The sequence below is a fragment of the Pan paniscus genome, chromosome 2, assembly GCF_029289425.2.
Source record: "Pan paniscus chromosome 2, NHGRI_mPanPan1-v2.0_pri, whole genome shotgun sequence".
Classification (NCBI taxonomy): domain Eukaryota; kingdom Metazoa; phylum Chordata; class Mammalia; order Primates; family Hominidae; genus Pan; species Pan paniscus.
In genome coordinates this window covers 99,715,289-99,736,279 of record NC_085926.1, presented here as the reverse complement: position 1 = coordinate 99,736,279, position 20,991 = coordinate 99,715,289, and the positions used below count along the sequence as shown (strand labels likewise).

The 20,991-nt window shown below is 41.4% G+C and overlaps 1 protein-coding gene across 10 annotated transcripts in view; it reads right to left on the bottom strand.

The window, feature by feature from the left end:
- NXPE3 (neurexophilin and PC-esterase domain family member 3) overlaps positions 1-18,494 on the bottom strand; it is a 47,386-nt gene extending 28,892 nt beyond the window's left edge. The window contains exons 1-5 of one of the 10 annotated variants that reach the window (XM_055110223.3): positions 18,325-18,439; positions 17,739-17,905; positions 15,349-15,529; positions 14,862-14,979; positions 11,952-12,239 (exon numbers count right to left, since the gene is read on the bottom strand). In XM_055110223.3, coding sequence (XP_054966198.1) covers positions 11,952-12,044 — 93 coding nt within the window. In that variant the 5' untranslated portion in view covers positions 12,045-12,239; positions 14,862-14,979; positions 15,349-15,529; positions 17,739-17,905; positions 18,325-18,439. Of the gene's footprint in view, positions 1-1,672; positions 1,756-11,951; positions 12,240-14,861; positions 14,980-15,348; positions 15,530-17,704; positions 18,009-18,324 lie in introns of those variants that run through there. The other 9 variants (XM_063602497.1, XM_063602495.1, XM_003821934.5 and 6 more) reach the window with 9 other exon arrangements.
- Between the last annotated feature and the right edge of the window lie 2,497 nt (positions 18,495-20,991).

The following is a 20,991-nucleotide window of genomic DNA, read 5'->3' as shown; positions in this document are numbered from 1 at the left end:
GTTACAGTGAACAATGACTGTGCCACTGCACTCTAGCCTGGGCAACAGAGTGAGACCCTGTGCTTAAAAAAAAGAAAAATTAAAAAACAGCAGTAGCAGAAACAGCCAACATTTATTGTGATCACTTACGTGCTGGATACTCTTGTAAACAGTTTACATGAATCTTTAAATTCAATGTTCAAATTATCACATGTGGTAAGTCCTGTTATTATGTCCATTTTAGAGACAACGAAACTGAGGCAAAGAATAGCTTAATAATTTGCTCAAGGCCATGTAGGTTAGAAGCAGCAGAGGATTAGAAGCCAAGCTGTCTGAATTGAGACCTGTGTTCTTAACCACCCATGATACACTGCCTCATCTGAACAAGTCAGGAGATACCTCGTAAAGCTCACAAATCAAGATATAAGTATGTAATGTATAATTAGTGCTAACTACCCAAATAATTAAAATTAAGCAACTACATTCACTCAGAGTAAAGAATGGGGAGGGGATCCAACTGTGTACTTAATACCATTCTCCATTCTTTGAAATTTCCATCTATTCCATGAATTACTTTATTAGTAAACAGGATACAGGAACAAATGGGCAGGAAAAAAGTTATATACCTAACCTGAGGCATATAACTAATCTACCTAAGATGTAGAAAACTACATCTTACGTTATGCAATTGGTTAAACTGCAGGGGGATAAACAACAAAGCAAAACCAAAAATCTCTCTCCTCAATAGCTATAGCATTTCCTTGTTTCTAGTAAAACACTTAAACAAGGCCTCAGGATCCCCACCTATAACAAACCACTTCAAAATCCTACATAAGGTAAAAATAATCTCAAGATACAAGAATGTTTAATGCTCTTCTTAGATTCTGTATTTTTCCCCTCTGATTTTATACTAACATACACACATTTTCACTTTAAAGAATCTCATTTAGGAGGCTTCATTTTGAAGGAGTATATGGCAGTATTTGTTCATTTAAAAAATGGCATGGGGAAAACAAAACTGACTTTGAAAAATTCCCTTTATTACCTTACTGATTACCTTTCAGGAAATGTTCCAGCCACCCTCTCCTTTTTAGTTGTTGTAAGTCTGTGACACACCATTAAGGACCAAATCATGCACCATGTGCTTACAGCATAGCTCCTCTTCCTAACCTTTTCCTCTCTTCCTCGCCCAACTGACTGATACATGCAACCCAATCCAGAAATCACCACACATTTGGTGTAATTCCCCTGAATTTTACTTGCAAATGACAAAAATGCAAAAATGTCAATTTGCTTAATTTTCCTAAAGACAAGGGCAACTTCACACCCGCCATCTTTTTAGGTTTAGAGCTAAGAGGAAATACCAAACAGATGGCTCACTCCTCAAGCCATCATAACCTATGGGCTGGAGTGAACATGGTGATTGCCTGTCCCACATCCATTTCACTCCTGGCCTAGTGAACCATAGCAATGCTGTTTGCTGACCTGTCAGCCCAGGGGTGGGCCTAACTGATGGAGGGGTAGTCCCAGGTAAACGGCTGGTTCAGGAATGGGCATGTGACCCAATTCTGGACTATGAGAACCAGGTGAGGTTGCTGGAGGTTTATGCTTGCATGCAGCCAAATCCAGGCACCACTAATTCCCCTTGGTAACAGCTATTTGAATTATACTTGCAAATGAAAAAACACAGTACCTTGAGATCATTTCAAGAGAACAACTGTTTCTTCAGGTGGGCATGTACAAGAAAGCAAAAACGCCATTGCTCTGGTAGCCATCCTACAATCAACCATGAAGGAGGATGCCATAGATGAAAGGTAACACACAAAAGAAGGCACAGTTAAGAGGCTTACAGACAAACAGAGGCTGATTCCCAAAAGAACTATGCCCAACCTATCTACTGACTTCTATTCAAATGAGTAATATATATTACCATTAGCTTGAATCGGGCGTCTTTACTTGAAGCCCAAAGCCCTAATACACAGGTGTTATAATACATATCTAAAATATCAATGAATAAGGCAAAAGAAAAAAAATGCAGAACTTGCTCAATGAGAGTTTATCGGAGAAATAAAAGACTGCAATTCTCCCTCCAATCTTTTGCTAGATATTGCTACCAATACCCCCTTCTCATAATATGGACTGCTTTTTTTTTTTTTTTTTTTTAGATAAGTCTCACTTTGTTGCCCAGGCTGAAGTGCAGTGGTGCAATCTCAGCTCAGTGCAACCTCTGACACCCAGATTCAAGTGATTCTCATGTCTCAGCCTCCCGAGTAGCTAGGATTATAGGCACCCGCTACCACGCCCAGCTTTTTTGTATTTTTAGTAGAGACGGGGGTTTCGCCATGTCGGCCAAGCTGGTCTCAAAACTCCTGACCTCAGATGATCCGCCCACCTGGGCCTCCCAATGTGCTAGGAATCCAGGCACGAGCCATTGTGCCCAGCTTATGTAATATTTTTCATTAAAATTGAGTCTGCGTTTTAGAAACTGATAAGATACTCCAATCATAAGAGTATAGTGAGTGTCAGAAGCATAGTATGGAAAGGGATTAGAGAGTGAGAGACTGCCAAATTTCAGAGCCAGAGCCTTTTCCCCATTTACTCCAAGCTTCTTTATCAATTATCATCACAGGAATAAGCAGCTTAAAATTCATGACAACAGTATCATGCTGGACAAGATGACCTCTTCAGACAGGTGAAAATGCTTATAGCTCACTCCACTAAAAGACGCATCTGATTTTCAATATCACAACTGTTTATTCAATATTGATACCTGCCTTCTCCATTCAGTAGAGAAGAGTTAGTTCGTTCAAATAATTAGAGCCTTTAGCTGGCATTAAGTACGGAAGTTTCCAAGAACTAAAGTAGAACAAAAGAATAATTTTCTAACATTCCTTCCTGACTGTTATAACATTACTGATGTGGGACTGCGGCCTACCCTCTCAAGTCTCCCTGTCTCTCCCTTTACCTTCCTCCTCCTCTACCCAAGAACTACACAACTATCTTTTTTTGTCTATTATAATACTTTGTGTGTTGAATATGATAAAATTAACACACACATTCACAAAACCAATGCAGTAAGTGCCATGCACACTTAAGGTCTTGAAATTTATTGTCCCTCTGCCATCCTACTCATCTAGAAATCTAGAAAACCATTACTTCAAATCCCTGTACACAAACATCCTGGGCTCTACCCTCCTACCTTCCATCTTCTTCACAGCCAGAAACTCCCTGAATGTCCTACTCTCTAAGCAAATGTATCTGCATTGCCAACCATCAGGATATCTTTCCCTCTTAGGTCAGAGGAAGGAACACGGCTCCTCCTATGTAGTTAATAAAATAACAAGAATACTCACAATATACTCATGCTCCTTGTCCTATAAAAGGTTATATGCTCCATCTGTGCTCTAGATCTCATCCTCTCCTCCCCCTCTTCAGCTTCTCTATAATCTCTTTCCCCACAAATTCAAGTCCCTCAAACTTCCACTTCCAGCGAAGATAGAGAAACAGTAATGCGATTTAGCCTCCCACATGAAACAACTGAAAAAAAAAAAGGCAAAATACATGAAACAATGGTTTTCCAGACACTAGGCATCAGACAATAAAACACAGTGATGCCTGAGAGACAGTAAACAAACGAGGTGAGCCCAAGGACTGTCCTTAGCTTAGTGTCTTGAGAGAGTTTCCAGGCTGCAGCACAGGAAGAGGAGCCCCGGTGGAGCATGGCAAAGCACCCAAGGCAAGGAGATGAGGCTGAGAGTCTTAAAGACCATGGTGATTATAATTCACAGGAAAGCAAAACTGTGAAGAAAAATAACTCAGGAGATCTACAGACAGTCCCACTCAAGTATTCAACAGAGCGATGATAAGCATATGTGTATAAGGAAACTATTGGAGGCTGGGGAAAGAACTACTGAAAGCAAAAATAAAAATAAAAATAAAAACAATAACCTGAGTTTATACAGGAATAGTACTTCCTACCAGCCAGACTGGAAAAGCACAGATTAAAAAAAAAAAAAAAAAAAAAAAAAAAAAAAAAAGACCTTGTCAATTAATACAAAAAAAAAGGCAGAAAAAAAGGAAAAAGGGAATAGAGAAGAGGTGGGACAAATAAAAAACAAACAGCAAAATGGTAGATGTAACCATAATGCTTTCAAAAAATATATTAAATGTAAACAGGCTAAGCACCCCAACTAAAAGGCAGAGATTGTCAGATTAGATAAAAAACAAGATCCAATTACATGCTAGCTAGAAGAAATCTGCTTTAAATATGAAAACACCACAGATGAATGAGCAAAAGCTGGAAGCATTCCCCGTGAAAACCAGCACAAGAAAAGCATGTCACCTCTCACCACTTATATTCAACATTGGAAATCCTAGCCAGAGGATCAGGCAAGAGAAAGAAATAAAGGGCATCCAAATAGGAAGAGAGGAAATCAAACTATCTCTGTTTGCAGACGACATGATTCTATATTTAGAAAAACCCATAATCTCAGCCCAAAAGCTCCTCTAGTTAATAAACAATTCAGCAAAGTTTCAGAATACAAAAACAATGTACAAAAATCACCAGCATTCCTATACATCAACAGCAGCCAAACTGAGAGCCAAATCAGACAGGCAATCCCATTCACAGTTGCCACAAAAAGAATAAAATACTCATGAATACAGCTAACAAGGGAGGTGAAAGAGCTCTAAAATGAGAATTACAAAACACTACTCAAATAAATCAGAGAAGACACAAACAAATGGAAGAACATTCCATGCTCATTAATAAGAAGAATCAATATAATTAAAATGGCTACACTGCCCAAAGCAATTTACAGATTCAATGCTATTCCTAGCAAACTACCGACAACATTCTTCACAAAACCAGGAAAAAACTATTTTAAAATTCATATGCAACCAAAAAGAGCCCAAATAGCCAAGGCAATCCTAAGCAAAAAGAATAAAGCTGGTGTCATCATGTTATCTGACTTCAAACTATACTACAAGGCAACGGTAACCAAAACAGAATAGTACTGGTACAAAAACAGGCACAGAGACCAACAAAACAGAATAGAGAATCCAGAAACAAGGCCACACATTTATGACCAATCTGATGTTCAACAAAGCTGACAAAAACAAGCAATGAGGAAAAGACCCCCTATTCAATAAACGGTGCTGGAATAACTGGCTAGCCATATGCAAAAAACTGAAACTGGACCCCTTCTTTACACTACATACAAAAATCAACTCAAGATGGATTAAAGATTTAAATGTAAAATCCAAAACTGTAAAAACCCTAGAAGACAACGTAGGCAATACCATCCCAGACATAGGAATGGGCAAAGATTTCATGACAAAAACACCAAAAGCAATTGCAACAAAAGCAGAAATTGACAACTGGGATCTAATTAAACTTAAGAACTTTGGCAAAGCAAAAGATACTATCAATAGAGTAAACAGACAACCTGCAGAATGGTAGAAAATATTTGCAAACTATGCATCTGACAAAGGTCTAATATCCAGTATCTATGAGGAACTGAAACAAAATTTACAAGAAACAACCCCATTAAAAGATGGGCAAAGGACATGAACAGAAACTTCTCAGAAGACACACATGCGGCGAAAGAGCTCAATATCACTGATCATTAGAGAAATGCAAATCAAAACCACAGTGAGATCTCACACCAGTCAGAATAGCTATTATTAAAAAGTCAAAAAATAACAGATGCTGGCAATGTTGAAGAGGAGAGGGAACACTTACACAGTGTTGGTGTGAGCGTAAATTAGTTCGATTGTGGAAAGTATTATGGCAATTCCTCAAAGACCTAAAAGCAGAACTACCATTCCACCAGGCAATCTTATTACAGAGTGTATACCTAGAGGAATAGAAATCATTCTACCATAAAGACACATGCATGCAAATGTTCACTGCAGCACTATTCACAATAGCAGAGACATGGAATCAACCTAAATGCCCATCAAAAACAGATTGGATAAGGCCGGGCACGGTGGCTCACACCTGTAATCTCAGCACTTTGGGAGGCTGAGGCAGGCAGATCACGAGTTCGAGATCAGCCTGGCCAACACAGTGAAACCATGTCTCTACTAAAAATACAAAAATTAGCCAGGCGTGGTGGTGGGCATCTGTAATCGCAGTTACTCGGGAGGCTGAGGCAGGAGAATAACTTGAACCTGGGAGGCGGAGGTTGCAGTGAGCAGAGATCGCGCCATTGCACTCCAGCCCAGGTGACAGTGCAAGACTCTGACCCAAAAATAAATAAATAAATAACAGACTGGATAAAGAAAATCTTATGTTCCATAAAAAATATAAGAAAATGCAAGAAAATCTTATATTACATATACAGCATGGAATACTATGCAGCCATAAGAATGAAAGAGATCATATCTTTTGTGGGAACATGGATGGAGCTGTAGGCTGTTATCCTTAGCAAACTAACACAGGAACAGAAAACCAAATACGGCATGTACTCACTTGTAAGTGGGAACTAAATGATAAGAACTTATGAACACAAAGAAGGAAACAACAGACACTGGGGTTTACTTGAGCAGGGACAGTGGGAGGAGGGAGAGGAGCAGAGAGGGTACTGGGCTTAATAATTGGGTGATGAAATAATATGTACACAAACCCCCATTGACATATGCTTTCCTGTGTAACAAACCTTTACATGTACCCCCAAACCTAAAATAAAAGTTTTAAAAAAAATACAATTCAATAAATAAATATAAAAACACAAGTAGGTTTAAAAAATAATAACTGGCTGGGTGTGGTGACTCACACCTGTAATCCCAGCACTTTGGAAGGCCAAGGCAGCTGGATCACTTGAGCCCAGGAGTGCAAGACCAGCCTGGGCAATGTGGCGAAACCCCGTATCTAAAAAGAAAATACAAAAAATTAGCCAGACGTGGTGGCGTACACCTGTTGTCCCAGCTACTCAGGAGGCTGAGAGGAGAGGATCACTTGAGCCCGCAAGACAGAGGTTGTGGTGAGCCATGGTCGTGCCACTGCACTCCAGCCTGGGCAACAGAGCATGACCCTGTCTCAAAAAAAATAAAAAATAATAAAATTATGGAAAAAGATATACTTGCTAACAGCAAACAAAGGAAAGCTAGAGTGGTTATATAATATCATACAGAGTACATTTCGGAGCAAAGAATTTTACCAAGCATGAAGAAGGCCAACTCATGATGATAAAGCAACTAAATTCATCAAGAGGACACAATTCTAAACATTTATGTACCTAAGAACAGAATTTCACAACACATGAAGTGAAAACTGACAGAAATGCAAGGTGAAATAGACAAATTCACAATTATAGTGAGAGACTTCAATATTCTCCTTTCAATAACTGATAGAGCATGTAGACAGAAAATAGTAAAGATATACAGAAGACAACCAACACCATGAACCATGTTGATCTGACATTTATAGAATACTCCACGCAATAAAAGCAGAACGCATTCCTTTCCAGTACACATAGAATATATACCAAAATAGACCATATTTTGTGCCATAAACAAATCTCAATAATGTTTTAAAAGAATTCAAGTAATACAAAGTATGCTCTCAGGGGAATTAAATGAGGAATCAATAACAGAAAGGTATTTGCAAAATATCTAAATATTTGAAAGTTAAATAACACTTCTAAATAATATATGGGGCTGGATGCAGTGGCTCACACCTGTAATTGCAGCACTTTGGGAGGCTTAGGCAGGAGGATCGCTTGAGTCCAGAAGTTTGAAAAAAGCCTGGACAACATAGTGAGACCCCATCTCTGCAAAAACATAAAAAATTAGCTGGGCATGGTTGCAGACACCTGTAGTCCCAGTTACTTGGGAGGGGGAGGTGGGAGGATCACTTGATCCCAAAGGTTGTGGCTGCAGTGAGCCATGAGCATGCCACTGCACTCCAGCCTAGGTGACAGAGTGAAAATTTGTCGCAAAAAAAAACCTAAATAACACATGGGTTAAAGAAAAGAAAAGGGAAATTAGAATGTAGTTCAGCTGAATGAAAATGAAAATGAGAACAATATCTAAATGTGTGGTATACATTAGAGCAGTATATAGAAATACATTTTTTATTATTTTTATTTTTATTTTTTTAGAGACAGGGTCTCACCCTGCTGCCCAAGCTGAAGTGCAGTGACATGATCACAGCTCACCATAAAGTCAAACTCTTGGGCTCAAGGGATTCTCCCGTCTCAGCTTCCCAAGTAGCTAGGACAACAGGCACACACCACTACACTCAGCTAATTTTTCAAAATTTTTTGTAGAGATGGGGTCTCACTATGTTGCCCAGGCTGGTCTCAAACTTCTGGCCTCAGGTGATCCTCCTGTCTCAGCCTCCCAAAGTGCTGGGATTACAGGCCTAAGCCACCACACCCAGCCTTGTAGAAGAAAATTTATAGCATTAAACATTTAATTAGAAAAGAAAGATCTCAAAACAATGACTTTAGCTATCACTTTAAGAAACTAGGAAGAGACAATTAAATCCAAAGTAAACAGAAGAAGGGAAATAATAAAGATCAGAATGGAAATTGACCAAACAAAAAAACAGAAAAAATACAGAAAATGAAATCAAAAGCTGGTTCTTCAAAAAGATCAATGAAACACAAATCTCTGGTCAGAGTGATCAGGAGTAATAAGATAAACACAATTCTACAGATATTAAAAAGATAAAAGGGGTTTTGGAAATCTATTCCAAGACAATGTAAATAAGACTTAATGCTACTGAGGCCAGGCATGGTGGCTCATGCTCGTAATCCCAGCACTTTGGGAGGCCGAGGTGGGTGGATCGCCTGAGGTCAGGAGTTCAAGACCAGCCTGGCCAACGTGGCAAAACCCCATCTCTACTAAAAATACAAAAATTAGCTGGGCTTGGTGACAGACGCCTGTAATCCCAGCTACTCGGGAGGCTGAAGCAAGAGAATCACTTGAACCTGGGAGGAGGAGGTTGCAGTGAGCCGAGATCATGCCACTGCACTCCAACCTGGGCAACAGAGCAAGACTCCGTCTCAAAAAAAAAGACTTAATGCTACTGACCTGTACACCTAAAAATAACTAAGATACCAAATTTTATGTGTTTTCATCACAATTTTTTTAAAGGTTAACAAAGTAGATCAAAGACCTAAACGTAAGAGCTAAAACTATAAAACTCTTAGAAGAAAACACAGAGGAAAGGTCTTACAACATTGAATTTGGTGATGATTTCTTGGATATGACACCAAATACACAGGCAACAAAAGTCAAAACAGATAAACTGGACTACATCCAAAGTAAAAATTTTTATGTATCAGAGGACAAAATCAGAGTGAAAAAGCAACCTATGGAATGGGAGAAAATATTTGCAAATCTTATGTCTGATAAGGAGTGAATATCCAGAACACATAAAGAACTCCTACAACTCTACAACAACAAAAAACAAACAAACAACTCCGTTAAACAATGAGTACGGGAATTGGATATTTATCCAAAAGCACATGATAGAAAGATGCTCAACATCATTAATAATTATGGCAATGCAAATTAAAACTACTGTTATACATTACCTCACATCCACAAAGAAGGCTACTATCAAAAAAACAAAACAAAATAACAAGTACTGGCGAGGATGCAAAGAAATTGGAACCCTTGTGTACTGCTGATAAGGATAAAAAATGATGCAGCTATTATGGAAAATAATATGGCGGTTCCTCAAAAAATTAAAATTACCATATAATCCAGCAATTCCATTTGCGGGTACCTATTCCAAAGAATTAAAAGCAGAGTCTTGAAGAAATACTTGTTATCCATTATAGCCAAAAGGTAGAAACAACCCAAATGTCAGATGAATGGATAAACAAAATGTGGTATGTATGTACATGCTGTAGCATGTATCGGAATTTCCTTCCTTTTTAAGGTTGAATAATATTCCTCTGTCTATGTGTAGACAGAGAAGTATTACTCAGCCTTAAAAAGAAAAGAAATTCTGATACATGCTACATGAGTGAACCTTGGGGACATTATGCTAACAGAAATAAGCCAATCACAAAAAGACAAATACCAGGCCAGGCTTCATGGCTCACACCTGTGATCCCAGCACTTTGGAAGGCCAAGGTGGGACGATCGCTTGAGGTCAGGAGTTCAAGACCAGCCTGGTCAAATGGCATAATGCCATCTCTACTAAAAATACAAAAACTAGCTAAGCGTGGTGGCACACGCCTGTAATCCCAGCTACTCAGAAGGCTGAGGCATGAGAATCGCTTGAACCCAGGAGGCAGAGGTTGCAGTGAGCCAAGATCGTGCCATTGCACTCCAGCCTGGGCAACAGAGCGAGACTCTGTCTCAAACAAACAAACAAACAAACAAAAAAAGGACAAATATCATATGATTGATTCCACTGGTATAAGGTACTTAGAGTTGTCAAGTTCATAGAGACACAAAGTAGAAGAGTGAATGCCAGGGGCAGGGGATAGGCAGGAATGGGTAATCATTGTTTTTTGGGTTTGTTGTGTTTTTTTTTTTTTTTTTTGAGACAGTCTCCCTCTGTAGCCCAAGCTGGAGTGCAGTGGCATGATCTCGGCTCACAGCAACCTCTGCCTCCCAGGTACAAGTGATTCTCAGTAGAGACAGGGTTTCACCAGGTTGACCAGGCTGGTCTTGAACTCCTGACCTCAAGGGATCCTCCCACCTCAGCCTCCCAAAGTGCTGGGATTACAGGTGTGAGCCACTGCGCCTGACCTAGGTAATCACTGTTTAATGGGTAAAGAGCTGCAGTTTGGGAAGATGAAAAAGTTCTAGACATAGATGGTGGGGTGATTGCACAACAATGTGAATGTACTTAATGCTACTCAATTGTACACCTAAAAATGGTTAAAATGACAAATTCTATGTTATGTTATTTACCACAAAAAATACTTTAAAAAAAGAGGAGTTTCTAAAATATCTAGACACATCATCAACAGCTTCCAGGTAAAAGGAACTATCGGTGTAGGATTGGTGGTATCTTATATAGTAAAACACGCAAGAACAGTTTAAGCAAAGAAAAAGAAGAAGAAATACCTAGCTTTTATGCCTTAAGCCTATTTCTAATAGGAAATCTTTAACAGAATCTTTAACAGAATTACTTCACATTCTCCAAAGTACCAAACAAATTTTACTCACAGCGCACAGAAAAAGATCTGTAGGACCTTAGTGTGCCCATTTCACAGAGAGATTAGGTGTTCTGCTAAAAACCACAAAGTTGATTCCAGCAGGAGAAATTTTTTTAAAAGCCTATGGCTTAGCTTTTAGAGCACCTTAGGCTAATAAAACCCAATAAGAAAAGAAATGCCATAATTAAGTTGGATATGTAATCTGAGAAGTACCACAAGCTAACAAAACAAAAGGACAGCATCCTTTATACAGAAACTCCACCATAAATTTTGGTTATATGAGTTCATGTTGGGGCTGGGGACAGGGAAGAAGGAACACTACTAAGTACCTTCTTAGTGACAGGCCCTTGTGAGGGATTCAGTAAGACATGGTCCCTGAGTACCATCTAGTAATCTCCAACACAGACTCATCTACTCCCTCCCTTGAAATACTCCTTCAGCTTTTTTCCATGGGTTGACTGAAAGGTCCCCTCCTTGAAGAGGTTTTTCCTTCATCACTCTAAAGTTATCCTAGAACAGCTCCCTTTCCTTTTTGTACTTTTCACAATGTCCAATTATCATTACTATTATTATGTGATTATGATTACTACTACTTTTCTTCCATGCACACTTATGTGAGCTCTAGAAAGAAAGGCCTGTAAGTGAAGAAATGTCTTCACTGTACCCTCGGTGACTAGCAGAGTATATAACCATTGTGAGCACGCAAATCCTTACCGAATAAATGAAAACAAGAACTGTGACTACGATAAGCTTCCGATAACCAACGTTTTCCCAGGCTAGTTAGCCCCAAATCCCCAGACTCGGCTCCCTTAGTTATGAGGGATTATACTGGGTACTCACCTCTACCTGAGTAACATTGATGACCAGCACCACCACCATCAACACTGCAAGCAGACAGCAGAAAAGCCGTAGTTTGAAGAAATTGATCCACATTGTCTGGCTGTGTCTTGTTCACCCATGGCCGACACTATGCTACCTTCACTCTTTAAAATTCCATGTCTTTGCTTTTCTGAGCTGCAGATGAGCTTTCAGTTTCATTTGCTTCTATCTTGCTAGTACCCTTAAGAGCTCTTATGTAGAGGAGAGACTGCAGTTGATTCAAGAAGCACATTTTTCTTCAAAGAAATCCTTCAAAGAGGAGAGATGAGAGAACATCACTAATTGCAATGGCCTAGGGTGGGGTGAGAGGAAAAACATCACATTTCCTCTTCCTTAACCATATCTAAGGCCCAAAGTCACAAGGAGAAAGCAAAGAGCCAGAGCACAGTAACGTCTTTTCATTTCCAGACAATCTCCTCAAAGTTTCCTTTCCCGGTGTCAGGCTTCCATGTAAATACAATATTTCCCCTATTGCCTATTTAGGTTTTAACTTTTAAGAAAGTAAGGAAGTATGTCTTCAAACTCAGAAATTGTGAAATAAAAGTAACTGCTAAATTTCTACAGAGACCTCAGTCAATAAAATCACTTCCCTTCCCCTTCCCTTTAAGTTATGTAACACTGCTACATTATTTACACTTAAAGAACATGAAGAGGAAACTGTTTTCATGAAGAGCTCTGGGATACTGTGCAAAGCATCCTGACATTCTCTGGCAAACAAGAAGTGCTACCCCTCTCATACAGAGGTATGGCAGGAGATGCGACACACTCTTCAGGTTTCCAGCTCTCCCCACCACATATGTGGTCCTGATGCTCCCTCAGCTACATAATAAGGCACAGGAAGACACACACCTGCCTGGAAGATGTGGGAGAGGAAAGTCAAGCTTGAAAAATGGGTAACAGGATCCCGAAATCCTTCATCACACCTGCTAGAGGCAGAGGACTTCAGAGTCAGCAGTGCCTAACTGTTCTCCCACGTAACAAATTCAAATGCTCTTTCCACTTGCCATTTTGATACAGGTAAACAGAAAATGTCCTAGTATTCTATCCCCAGGGAGACTTTCCATGAAGGGCAGGACACAGAAATAAAGGCAGAAAGGGTACAAAATCATGGTGCAGAGTATCTCAGAATAACTCAGCTGCATCAACTCTCCCCTCCACTTCGTGTTGGACCTGGCAAGCCCCCATTCTCTCACTCCTCTGCCTCACCTGTCTGAACCAGTCCCAACCACAATGACAATGCCAATCAGCTTCACAAAGGAGACAAGGGTGAGCCATTCCAACAAGCTCTCCATCCTCAGAGTTCCCATAGCACTTATTATTTTCACTTCTCTGCTGATCTCTATTTGTATTTTTTTCTCCCTCACGCTCCCTCTATTTGTATTTCTTATCTCTCAAACTAGACTATACCAATTATGACTGTATTTTTTTAAAAAACCATATATCAGAGAAAAGCAACTTAATGATACTGCATTATACTTTTCTGATTTGCTCAAGGTACTTAGTTCTTTACATGGTACACAATGATTCAACAATCTATGCAACAAATAATTATGGAGGCCTACGCTATACCACACACTGTACTAAGTGCCAGAAATTCCCCTTGAAAAGCTTACACTCATATTAGACAAGATGTCAGTCCCTTCTTAAGGAGAAAAAAATCCACCAGTCCTGGCCACCTCCACAGGGATGCCAGGAAATGTGAAAGACTGTGCTTCTCCATTTCCTGACACCTCCTCTCTCCAATATCCAGACACTCATCCACCTCAAACTGTCTATAACTTCTTGGAAGAAACTGGCTGTAAAATAGAGGATAACTCTGTCATCAGGGTCCCAACTGTTCTGCCATTGAAATCCTTCTCAAAAAGTTGTCCATAAGAAAAAAATCAGGTTTCCACAATGGCCAGAGAGGGAAAAGACCAAAGATGGTAGTCCACAGGAATTTAGTTGCACCATAGGCAGGTGTGGTCATGCATTGTGTGGACACTAGCCATTTAAAGGACATCAGTGTGGTTCAGCCAGGCAGCAGCAGCACACAGCTGTCAGTGATGCAGAAAGAAGGCAAGGGCAGGAGACTCTAAAGCAAAAGAACTACAGGACCAGAGGCAGCAATGCAAGAAGTCCCTCCCAGCTAGAGGCTTCTACTGACAATAATTTAGGAGGATTGTGCCAGGAAAAGACCTGACTCTGTGCTGTAAGTAGAGCACTGACATTTGAGAGACCCATCTGTACACCTAAATAGATGTTGCGTGAGGCACACTAGACAGACCTCTCTTTGAAAAGATATATACCAGGCCAGGTGCAGTGGCTCACGCCTGTAATCCCAGCACTTTGGGAGGCCGAGGCAGGCGGATCACAAGGTCAGGAGATCGGGACCATCCTGGCTAACATGGTGAAACCCCGTCTCTACTAAAAATACAAAAAATTAGCTGGGCGTGGTGGCGGGTGCCTGTAGTCCCAGCTACTCGGGAGGCTGAGGCAGGAGAACAGCGTGAACCTGGGAGGCGGAGCTTGCAGTGAGCGGAGATCACGCCACTGCACTCCAGCCTGGGTGACAGAGCGAGACTCCGTCTCAAAAAAAAAGAAAAGATATATATTAAAATGTTAATAGTTGTCACCTCTTGGCAGTTTTTGTTTTCTCCTTTATCTGTATGTCCTAATTTTTCACCGGGAAATAAAAATCACAAATACAAAGAATAAAGCTGGGCCAGGCATGGTGGCTCACGCCAATAATCCCAACACTTTGGGAGGCCAAGACAGGAGGTTTGCTTGAGACCAGGAGTTCGAGACTAGCTGAGGCAAGATAGTGAGACCCCCAACTCCACAAAAAAAAAAAAAAATTTTTTTTAATTAGCTGGGCATGGTAGTACGCACCTATAGTCCCAGTTACTCAGGAGGCTGAGGTAGGAGAATTGCTTGAGCCTGGGAGGTCGAGGCTGCAGTGAACCATGATCACACCAATGTACTCCAGCCTGGGCAACAGAGCAGGACTCTGTCTCAAAAAAAAATGAAATAAAATAAAGAATAAAACCAATTTCTAAAAGTAAAAATTAAAGATGAGACATAGCAGAAACAAAGCATTAAATCACATCTGTGAAATCAATTCAACTTAAACTGAAAGATTTTTAAGTAAAAGAAGAAAACTATTTCACGGCATGAGGTAATTGTAGTGTAAAAAAAAAACTGTAACAGGTTTCTGGTATTTTCCTATAAACATAAAACCTACGCATTATAACAGGAAAGCTATTTGCAAGGAGCCTTAAAATCAAGTAAGAACAACAGTGTTGGCAGGGAATGATTCTAGAAAAAAGTTCCTCAGATTAACCAAAAAAATAACAATATATAATTCAATGTAATTTACCTTTTTTGGAAATTTTCCAAGAAGAGATGCTTATTGGAACTAGAAATTAGAAGTTACGTCTAACTTTCCTTCCAGCATGAAATTCTGAACTCAGGCAATTTTGACCAGAGGTCCTGATTTTTTTCATGCCACATTTGAAGCACACATAAATGTTTTTTACATTTCTGTACAATTCTTCTTGCTGAAACAAAAATATGCATATGATATAAAGGTTAAAGATACTGAAAATGAAGTAAAGAAAAACATTAGAAATTAAGAGTACAATTTTACAGGCAGAGAGTTATACATGATATAGTGGGAGGAGTGGGCATAGGAACGTTTCCTTTTCCTTACTAATAAAAAGCAGTAATTTAAATAGTCTATTTAAATACACGAACTTCAACATGGCAAATCACTCTCAGACCTTGGCTGAAGGCCAAAACTTTATAAACAGCAATATAAGTGAAAAAATATAAACCAAAGATAAAAGCTCCAAATGTTATTTTTCTTAAAAACTATTATAATTATTTAGTTCAATGATCCAATGATCCTGTTTTCCCCTACAGAAAAAAGGGGTATCTGTACAGATCTAAAAGTTATTATTCAAGGAATCTAAACTTGAGTGATCCTGTTTTCAAATGTCAGACCACCACTTACTCATGCTTTATTTTTATAATATGTGCAAAGAACAAGCAAAAAGTTAAATGCATGCTCTGCCTTACATGTGGAACCCAGTATTTGTTGGAAGTGTTCTGCCAAATTTTTATTAAGCCTACTTCCATATCCAAGACTCATGGTGGCCAATCTAACTTCTTTATGGCCTGTGACAACAACCCCAGACTGCCATTAGGGTTCCTACCCCCATCTCACAAGAGAATTACAAAGCAGTCACTTACATCATTTGGAATTACAATTGTCAGTAACACAAATGAAATTCCTGAGTTCAATATTAAACAAAGAAAATCAGACAGCAACCCTATCCTCTGGGGAGCTAATGTTCTCAGGCAACCATTCCACAAAGATAATATATTATAGGACAACTGCATAGAAACTGTCCAGTTTCTGAGGCAGTCCCTATCCTAACTACTCTGACCTGTTAGCCAAATAAATGTAACTGTACTAGTCACAGCAAGTGTCTGGAACTTTAGTTCAGAATATATAGTTCAGAACAATAGTAAGAGACAAAAGCACAGATTTACATGGAAAATATCTACACTTAAATGCATATATTTCAAACTCTGCAAAGAGTAGCTGTATTTCATAGGATGCTGAGTAAGACCTTGAAACAGGGCAGGATCTACAGAACGAAGAACTGGAGACCCATCCAGGACCCTAACAATGATGGGTTAACCAAATAGGGTCAATCCTTGAAAAAAGATGAAGCAGGGGCAGTAGTCTGCAGGACTTGTTTCCACAGATTCCATTTCTCCTTCGTGTCCCGCAGCCTCACATGCACAAAGTGCTGACTCATCTGGACCTTCCCTTGCCCTTCTTCCAAAGCAGGGCCCCATGTATTCATGGAGGTTACATAGCAAGTGGAGAAGTAATAAAATCAGTTATATAAGTCACACTGTACTAAGTGCTATTTTTTAAATATTGAACACATTGATAGGTTGTGGTCCTCAACCCTGCATGAACATTAATAATCATCGTGGAAGCTTTTTAAAATACAAACACCTGGGCCCCGCTCAAACAATTAAATCAGAATCTGTAGGAATAGGCCCAAGAAGTAGCTTTTTTTAAAAAGGTCCCTAGATGATTACAACATACAGCCAAGTGGGAGAACCACTAGTATAGAGTGGCCAGGGACTGTTATTCGTTTCAGTTGGTAAAAGGATGGCCTTTCCAAAATGATGTTTGAATTGTAACTTAAATTGTCAGGTCAGGACAACCCAATTCCCAGGCAATGGGGAAGGCTAACCCCACTTCAGTGATTTATCCCTTCGTTTCCTTTCTCAGTAACAAATAACAGCACTCTATTGGCCCCAAAGAGATTGTGAGGATAACAGACATGGAAAAAAAAATACTAAACAAATTCAAAGAAAAGCAGAACCCAAACACTACGGAGAAATAGTATGCTGCTGCCTCCAAACAATTATCAGGGTCTGGGAGCCCTGCCAGTTTCAAATATATCCTGATGTTCCAAATGATAATTAACCACAGTGAGGAGGGGGGGAGGCCCACCAGAGCAGTGTGATTCTTTATCTTTAGGAAATGTGGCAACAATCCCCCTTTAATATAAATAATGAAAAGCAAACAAAATTTACAATTTTGCACAATTGCTGCATAAATCCTGCCTCGGAACCCCTCTTATTACCACCCTAGTGGCCTTTGATCAGGCAGAAATGGGCAACAGGCCAGGGTCTCCATATCACACCTTGTAAAGTTACACTCGTTTCTCCCCATACGACCTGAATCTGATGTCCCCAAACGGCAGCTCAGTAAGGCCAGAACAGTCCACCGTGTGTCAGCAGCGCCAGCCAAGAGGCAGCTGGTGCCCAGAGCAGCGATGAGCCGCGAGATATGAGATGGGCAGGGAGGCGTCGCCAAGTGCTCCGCACCGGGTTAGTGAAGGTGCCTGGGGGACAGAAGTCTTTCGCTGCGGCGTGGAGGTCCGAACTGTACCGAGCTGTGGCGTTGCCGCAAGTCGAGGAAACTGAGGATGGAGATGCTCGCTCCCGGCCCCGCCCGGCCCCGCCCCGCCCCGCCCCGCCGGTACTAGCCTTGGCTCCGGCTTCTTAGCTGCGACGCTTTGGCAACCCAGGGCTCCAATTCTGCCTATGCCTTCGACCCGGGCCTCCCCTCCCTGGCACCTATGCCCATAGCCACGACTCCAGGGGCTGCACCCATCAGCACGGGGCTGGGGACTCGGGAGCAGATGCGCGCGGAGGGAGGGGCTTCGCAGTCTGGTAGCGCGCTGTTAGAGCCGGGCAATGGGTCGCTCCGCCCGCAGCGGCCCCTCCCGACGTCCGCATACAGACCACTTCCAGCACTCACCTCCGGGACCCGCCCGCCCTTCGCTCTCCAGGGGCCAGGGATCCTGACGCCCCGGTCGGTCGCCGCTGCGCCAGGCCGCTAGCCCCCCGCTTCCTCACCCGGCGACGTCTCCTCACCTCCGACCCCCGGCTACGATTGGTGGAGCTTCGGCGGGGGCGGGCCGAGGGCGTTGACTGACAGCAGCACGCGCCGGGCGAAACCCACAGGCCTGGAAGCGAAGTTGGCACCCTGGCGCTCTACGCCTCCAAGCTCCTGCTCGCGACGCGACACTGCAGCTGTCGCCCCGCCGACCGAGGTCTCGCCCCTCTCACGACCCAACTCGTGAACTTCGGACGTCTGAGTTTCCTGGGAGCATCCACCTACCTCAAGGCTTTTCGCTTGTCAGCGAAAGTGCCCACAACCGCAGTTGACTCTAGTAGGGCAGTCTTTCCTGTGGAGTGATGGAATTTATTGTGCCCTGAACCGGAGAAATGCGATTTGCCAAGTATAAGCACGGATATAGCGGATCTTTGAATCTTTTCCTTGCTTTGACATTAGTCAACAACTTCTATTCGCCAGTAAAACAGCCCGTTCCTTTTACTCTCACTGTACATGATGTCGGTCTCTTGGCAAAGCATGCTTTCCTCACCCTCCACCATCCCCAATTCTGGGTTATTCTATTTTGGACATTTTTCTAACTGGTAAAACGTCGGTAGCAGTTTTGTGAAATTCAGGAACTGAGAGGAGTCCTGAGAAGACACTTGTTCAGGAAACCAGAAGGGATTGTGGGCTGCACCGTGTTTCTCTGTGCTTGGAGCACAGTGGGGTTAACACAGGCCCCAAAAGCAGGCCTGCCCCCGGACTATTACCCCATGGTTTAAGAAAAATAATTAATATACATGACAACTAAGTATTTTTCCATTTCTTGACCATAATGGACTCTGCATGCTCATTCAGATGTTTTCATGGCAGGCCTGCTTCGTGGGCAACCAGATCCGTGAATGGGATAAAAGGAAGTTCTGCCACAGGGTGGAAGATCTCTTCTGTAGTAATGATCTTCTTTTTTTTTTTTTTAATATACTTTAAGTTCTAGGGTACATGTGCACAACGTGCAGGTTTGTTACATATGTATACATGTGCCATGTTGGTGTGCTGCACCCATTAACTCGTCATTTACATTAAGTATATCTCCTAATGCTATTCCTCCCCCCTCCCCCTACCCCACAACAGGCCCAGGTGTGTGATGTTCTCCTTCCTGTGTCCAAGTGTTCATTTATGCAGCCAACAGACACATGAAAAGATGCTCATCATCACTGGCCATCAGAGAAATGCAAATCAAAACCACAATGAGATACCATCTCACACCAGTTAGAATGGCGATCATTAAAAAGTCAGGAAACAACAGGTGCTGGAGAGGATATGGAGAAGTAGGAACACGTTTACACTGTTGGTGGGACTGTAAACTAGTTCAACCGTTGTAATGATCTGATACTCCTTCTTCCTCGAGGAAATACAGCACTCTGGGACCTTTTGAGGACATAAAAGGTAGCTTCCTTCTGCTATTGAAGAAGAGCCCCATATACTAGACTTCTGCTCTGATTATGCTTTATCTCCCAGTAGGATCCCCTGCCTCATGTACAGCTTGGCTGTCTTACAAGTGGTAAAATACTTAGGACAAGATGACTTCTAGGTCATGGTTTTGGACCTCATTGACCCCATTCTCCCCCAAGCACTCATAACCCTGAGGCATTTGAGTGATCTTACCCATATTTACCTATATTTTACAGTCATAACCACAAATAAGAGCAGCCACTGCACTCCAGCCTGGGTGACAGAGTGAGGCCCTGTCTCAAAAAAAAAAAAAAAATGTTTATATGATGATATGAAACCAAAGGAACTGGTCATTTCTGCCCCATCTGAAAATGTGGTTTACACACTAGTTAGTGTTTATTAATGCTAAACTTGATTCTCTAAGCAAAACAAAGCATAGATCTTAAGAGTAGACAAATAAAAGCAAATAAACCTGTCCCTGATGGCAGAAGCTTGAGGCACAAGCACATTAAGTATTTTTATATTTCTTGACCACAGTGGACTCTGTGTTCATTCAGATGTTTTCACGGACACCTACATGCATACTCCTGAGCCCAAGTCAGTTCCTCATTCAGTTCCTTTGCTTCCTCCCTTTGAACAAGTCACTGAAATTTGGGCCCCAAGGCCATCTACCTACTGAAAATTAAGTGACCACTGTCACATTAGGTACCAACCACCCTGTTCCAAAACACCATGAACAACTGGAGGAGGCTGCCAAGGGTAAGAGACTAAAAGTGAGTGAAGTAGTTGATGTCACTACTGCGTTGGTCCATGCTCTCAAATTAATGGACATATTTTCCTTTAAAAAAAAGTCATAATTGGCCAGGCGCGGTGCTCATGCCTGTAATCCCAACACTTTGGGAGGCTGAGGCAGGTGGATCACCTGAGGTCAGGAGTTTGAGACCAGCCTGGCCAACATGGTGAAACCCCGTCTCTACTAAAAATACAAAAACATTAGCCGGGCATAGTGGCAGGCACCTGTAATCCCAGCTACTCGGGAGGCTGAGGCAGAAGAATCACTTGAACTCGAGTGGCGGAGGTTGCAGTGAGCCGAGATCACGCCATTGCACTCCAGCCTGAGCAACAAGAGCGAAACTC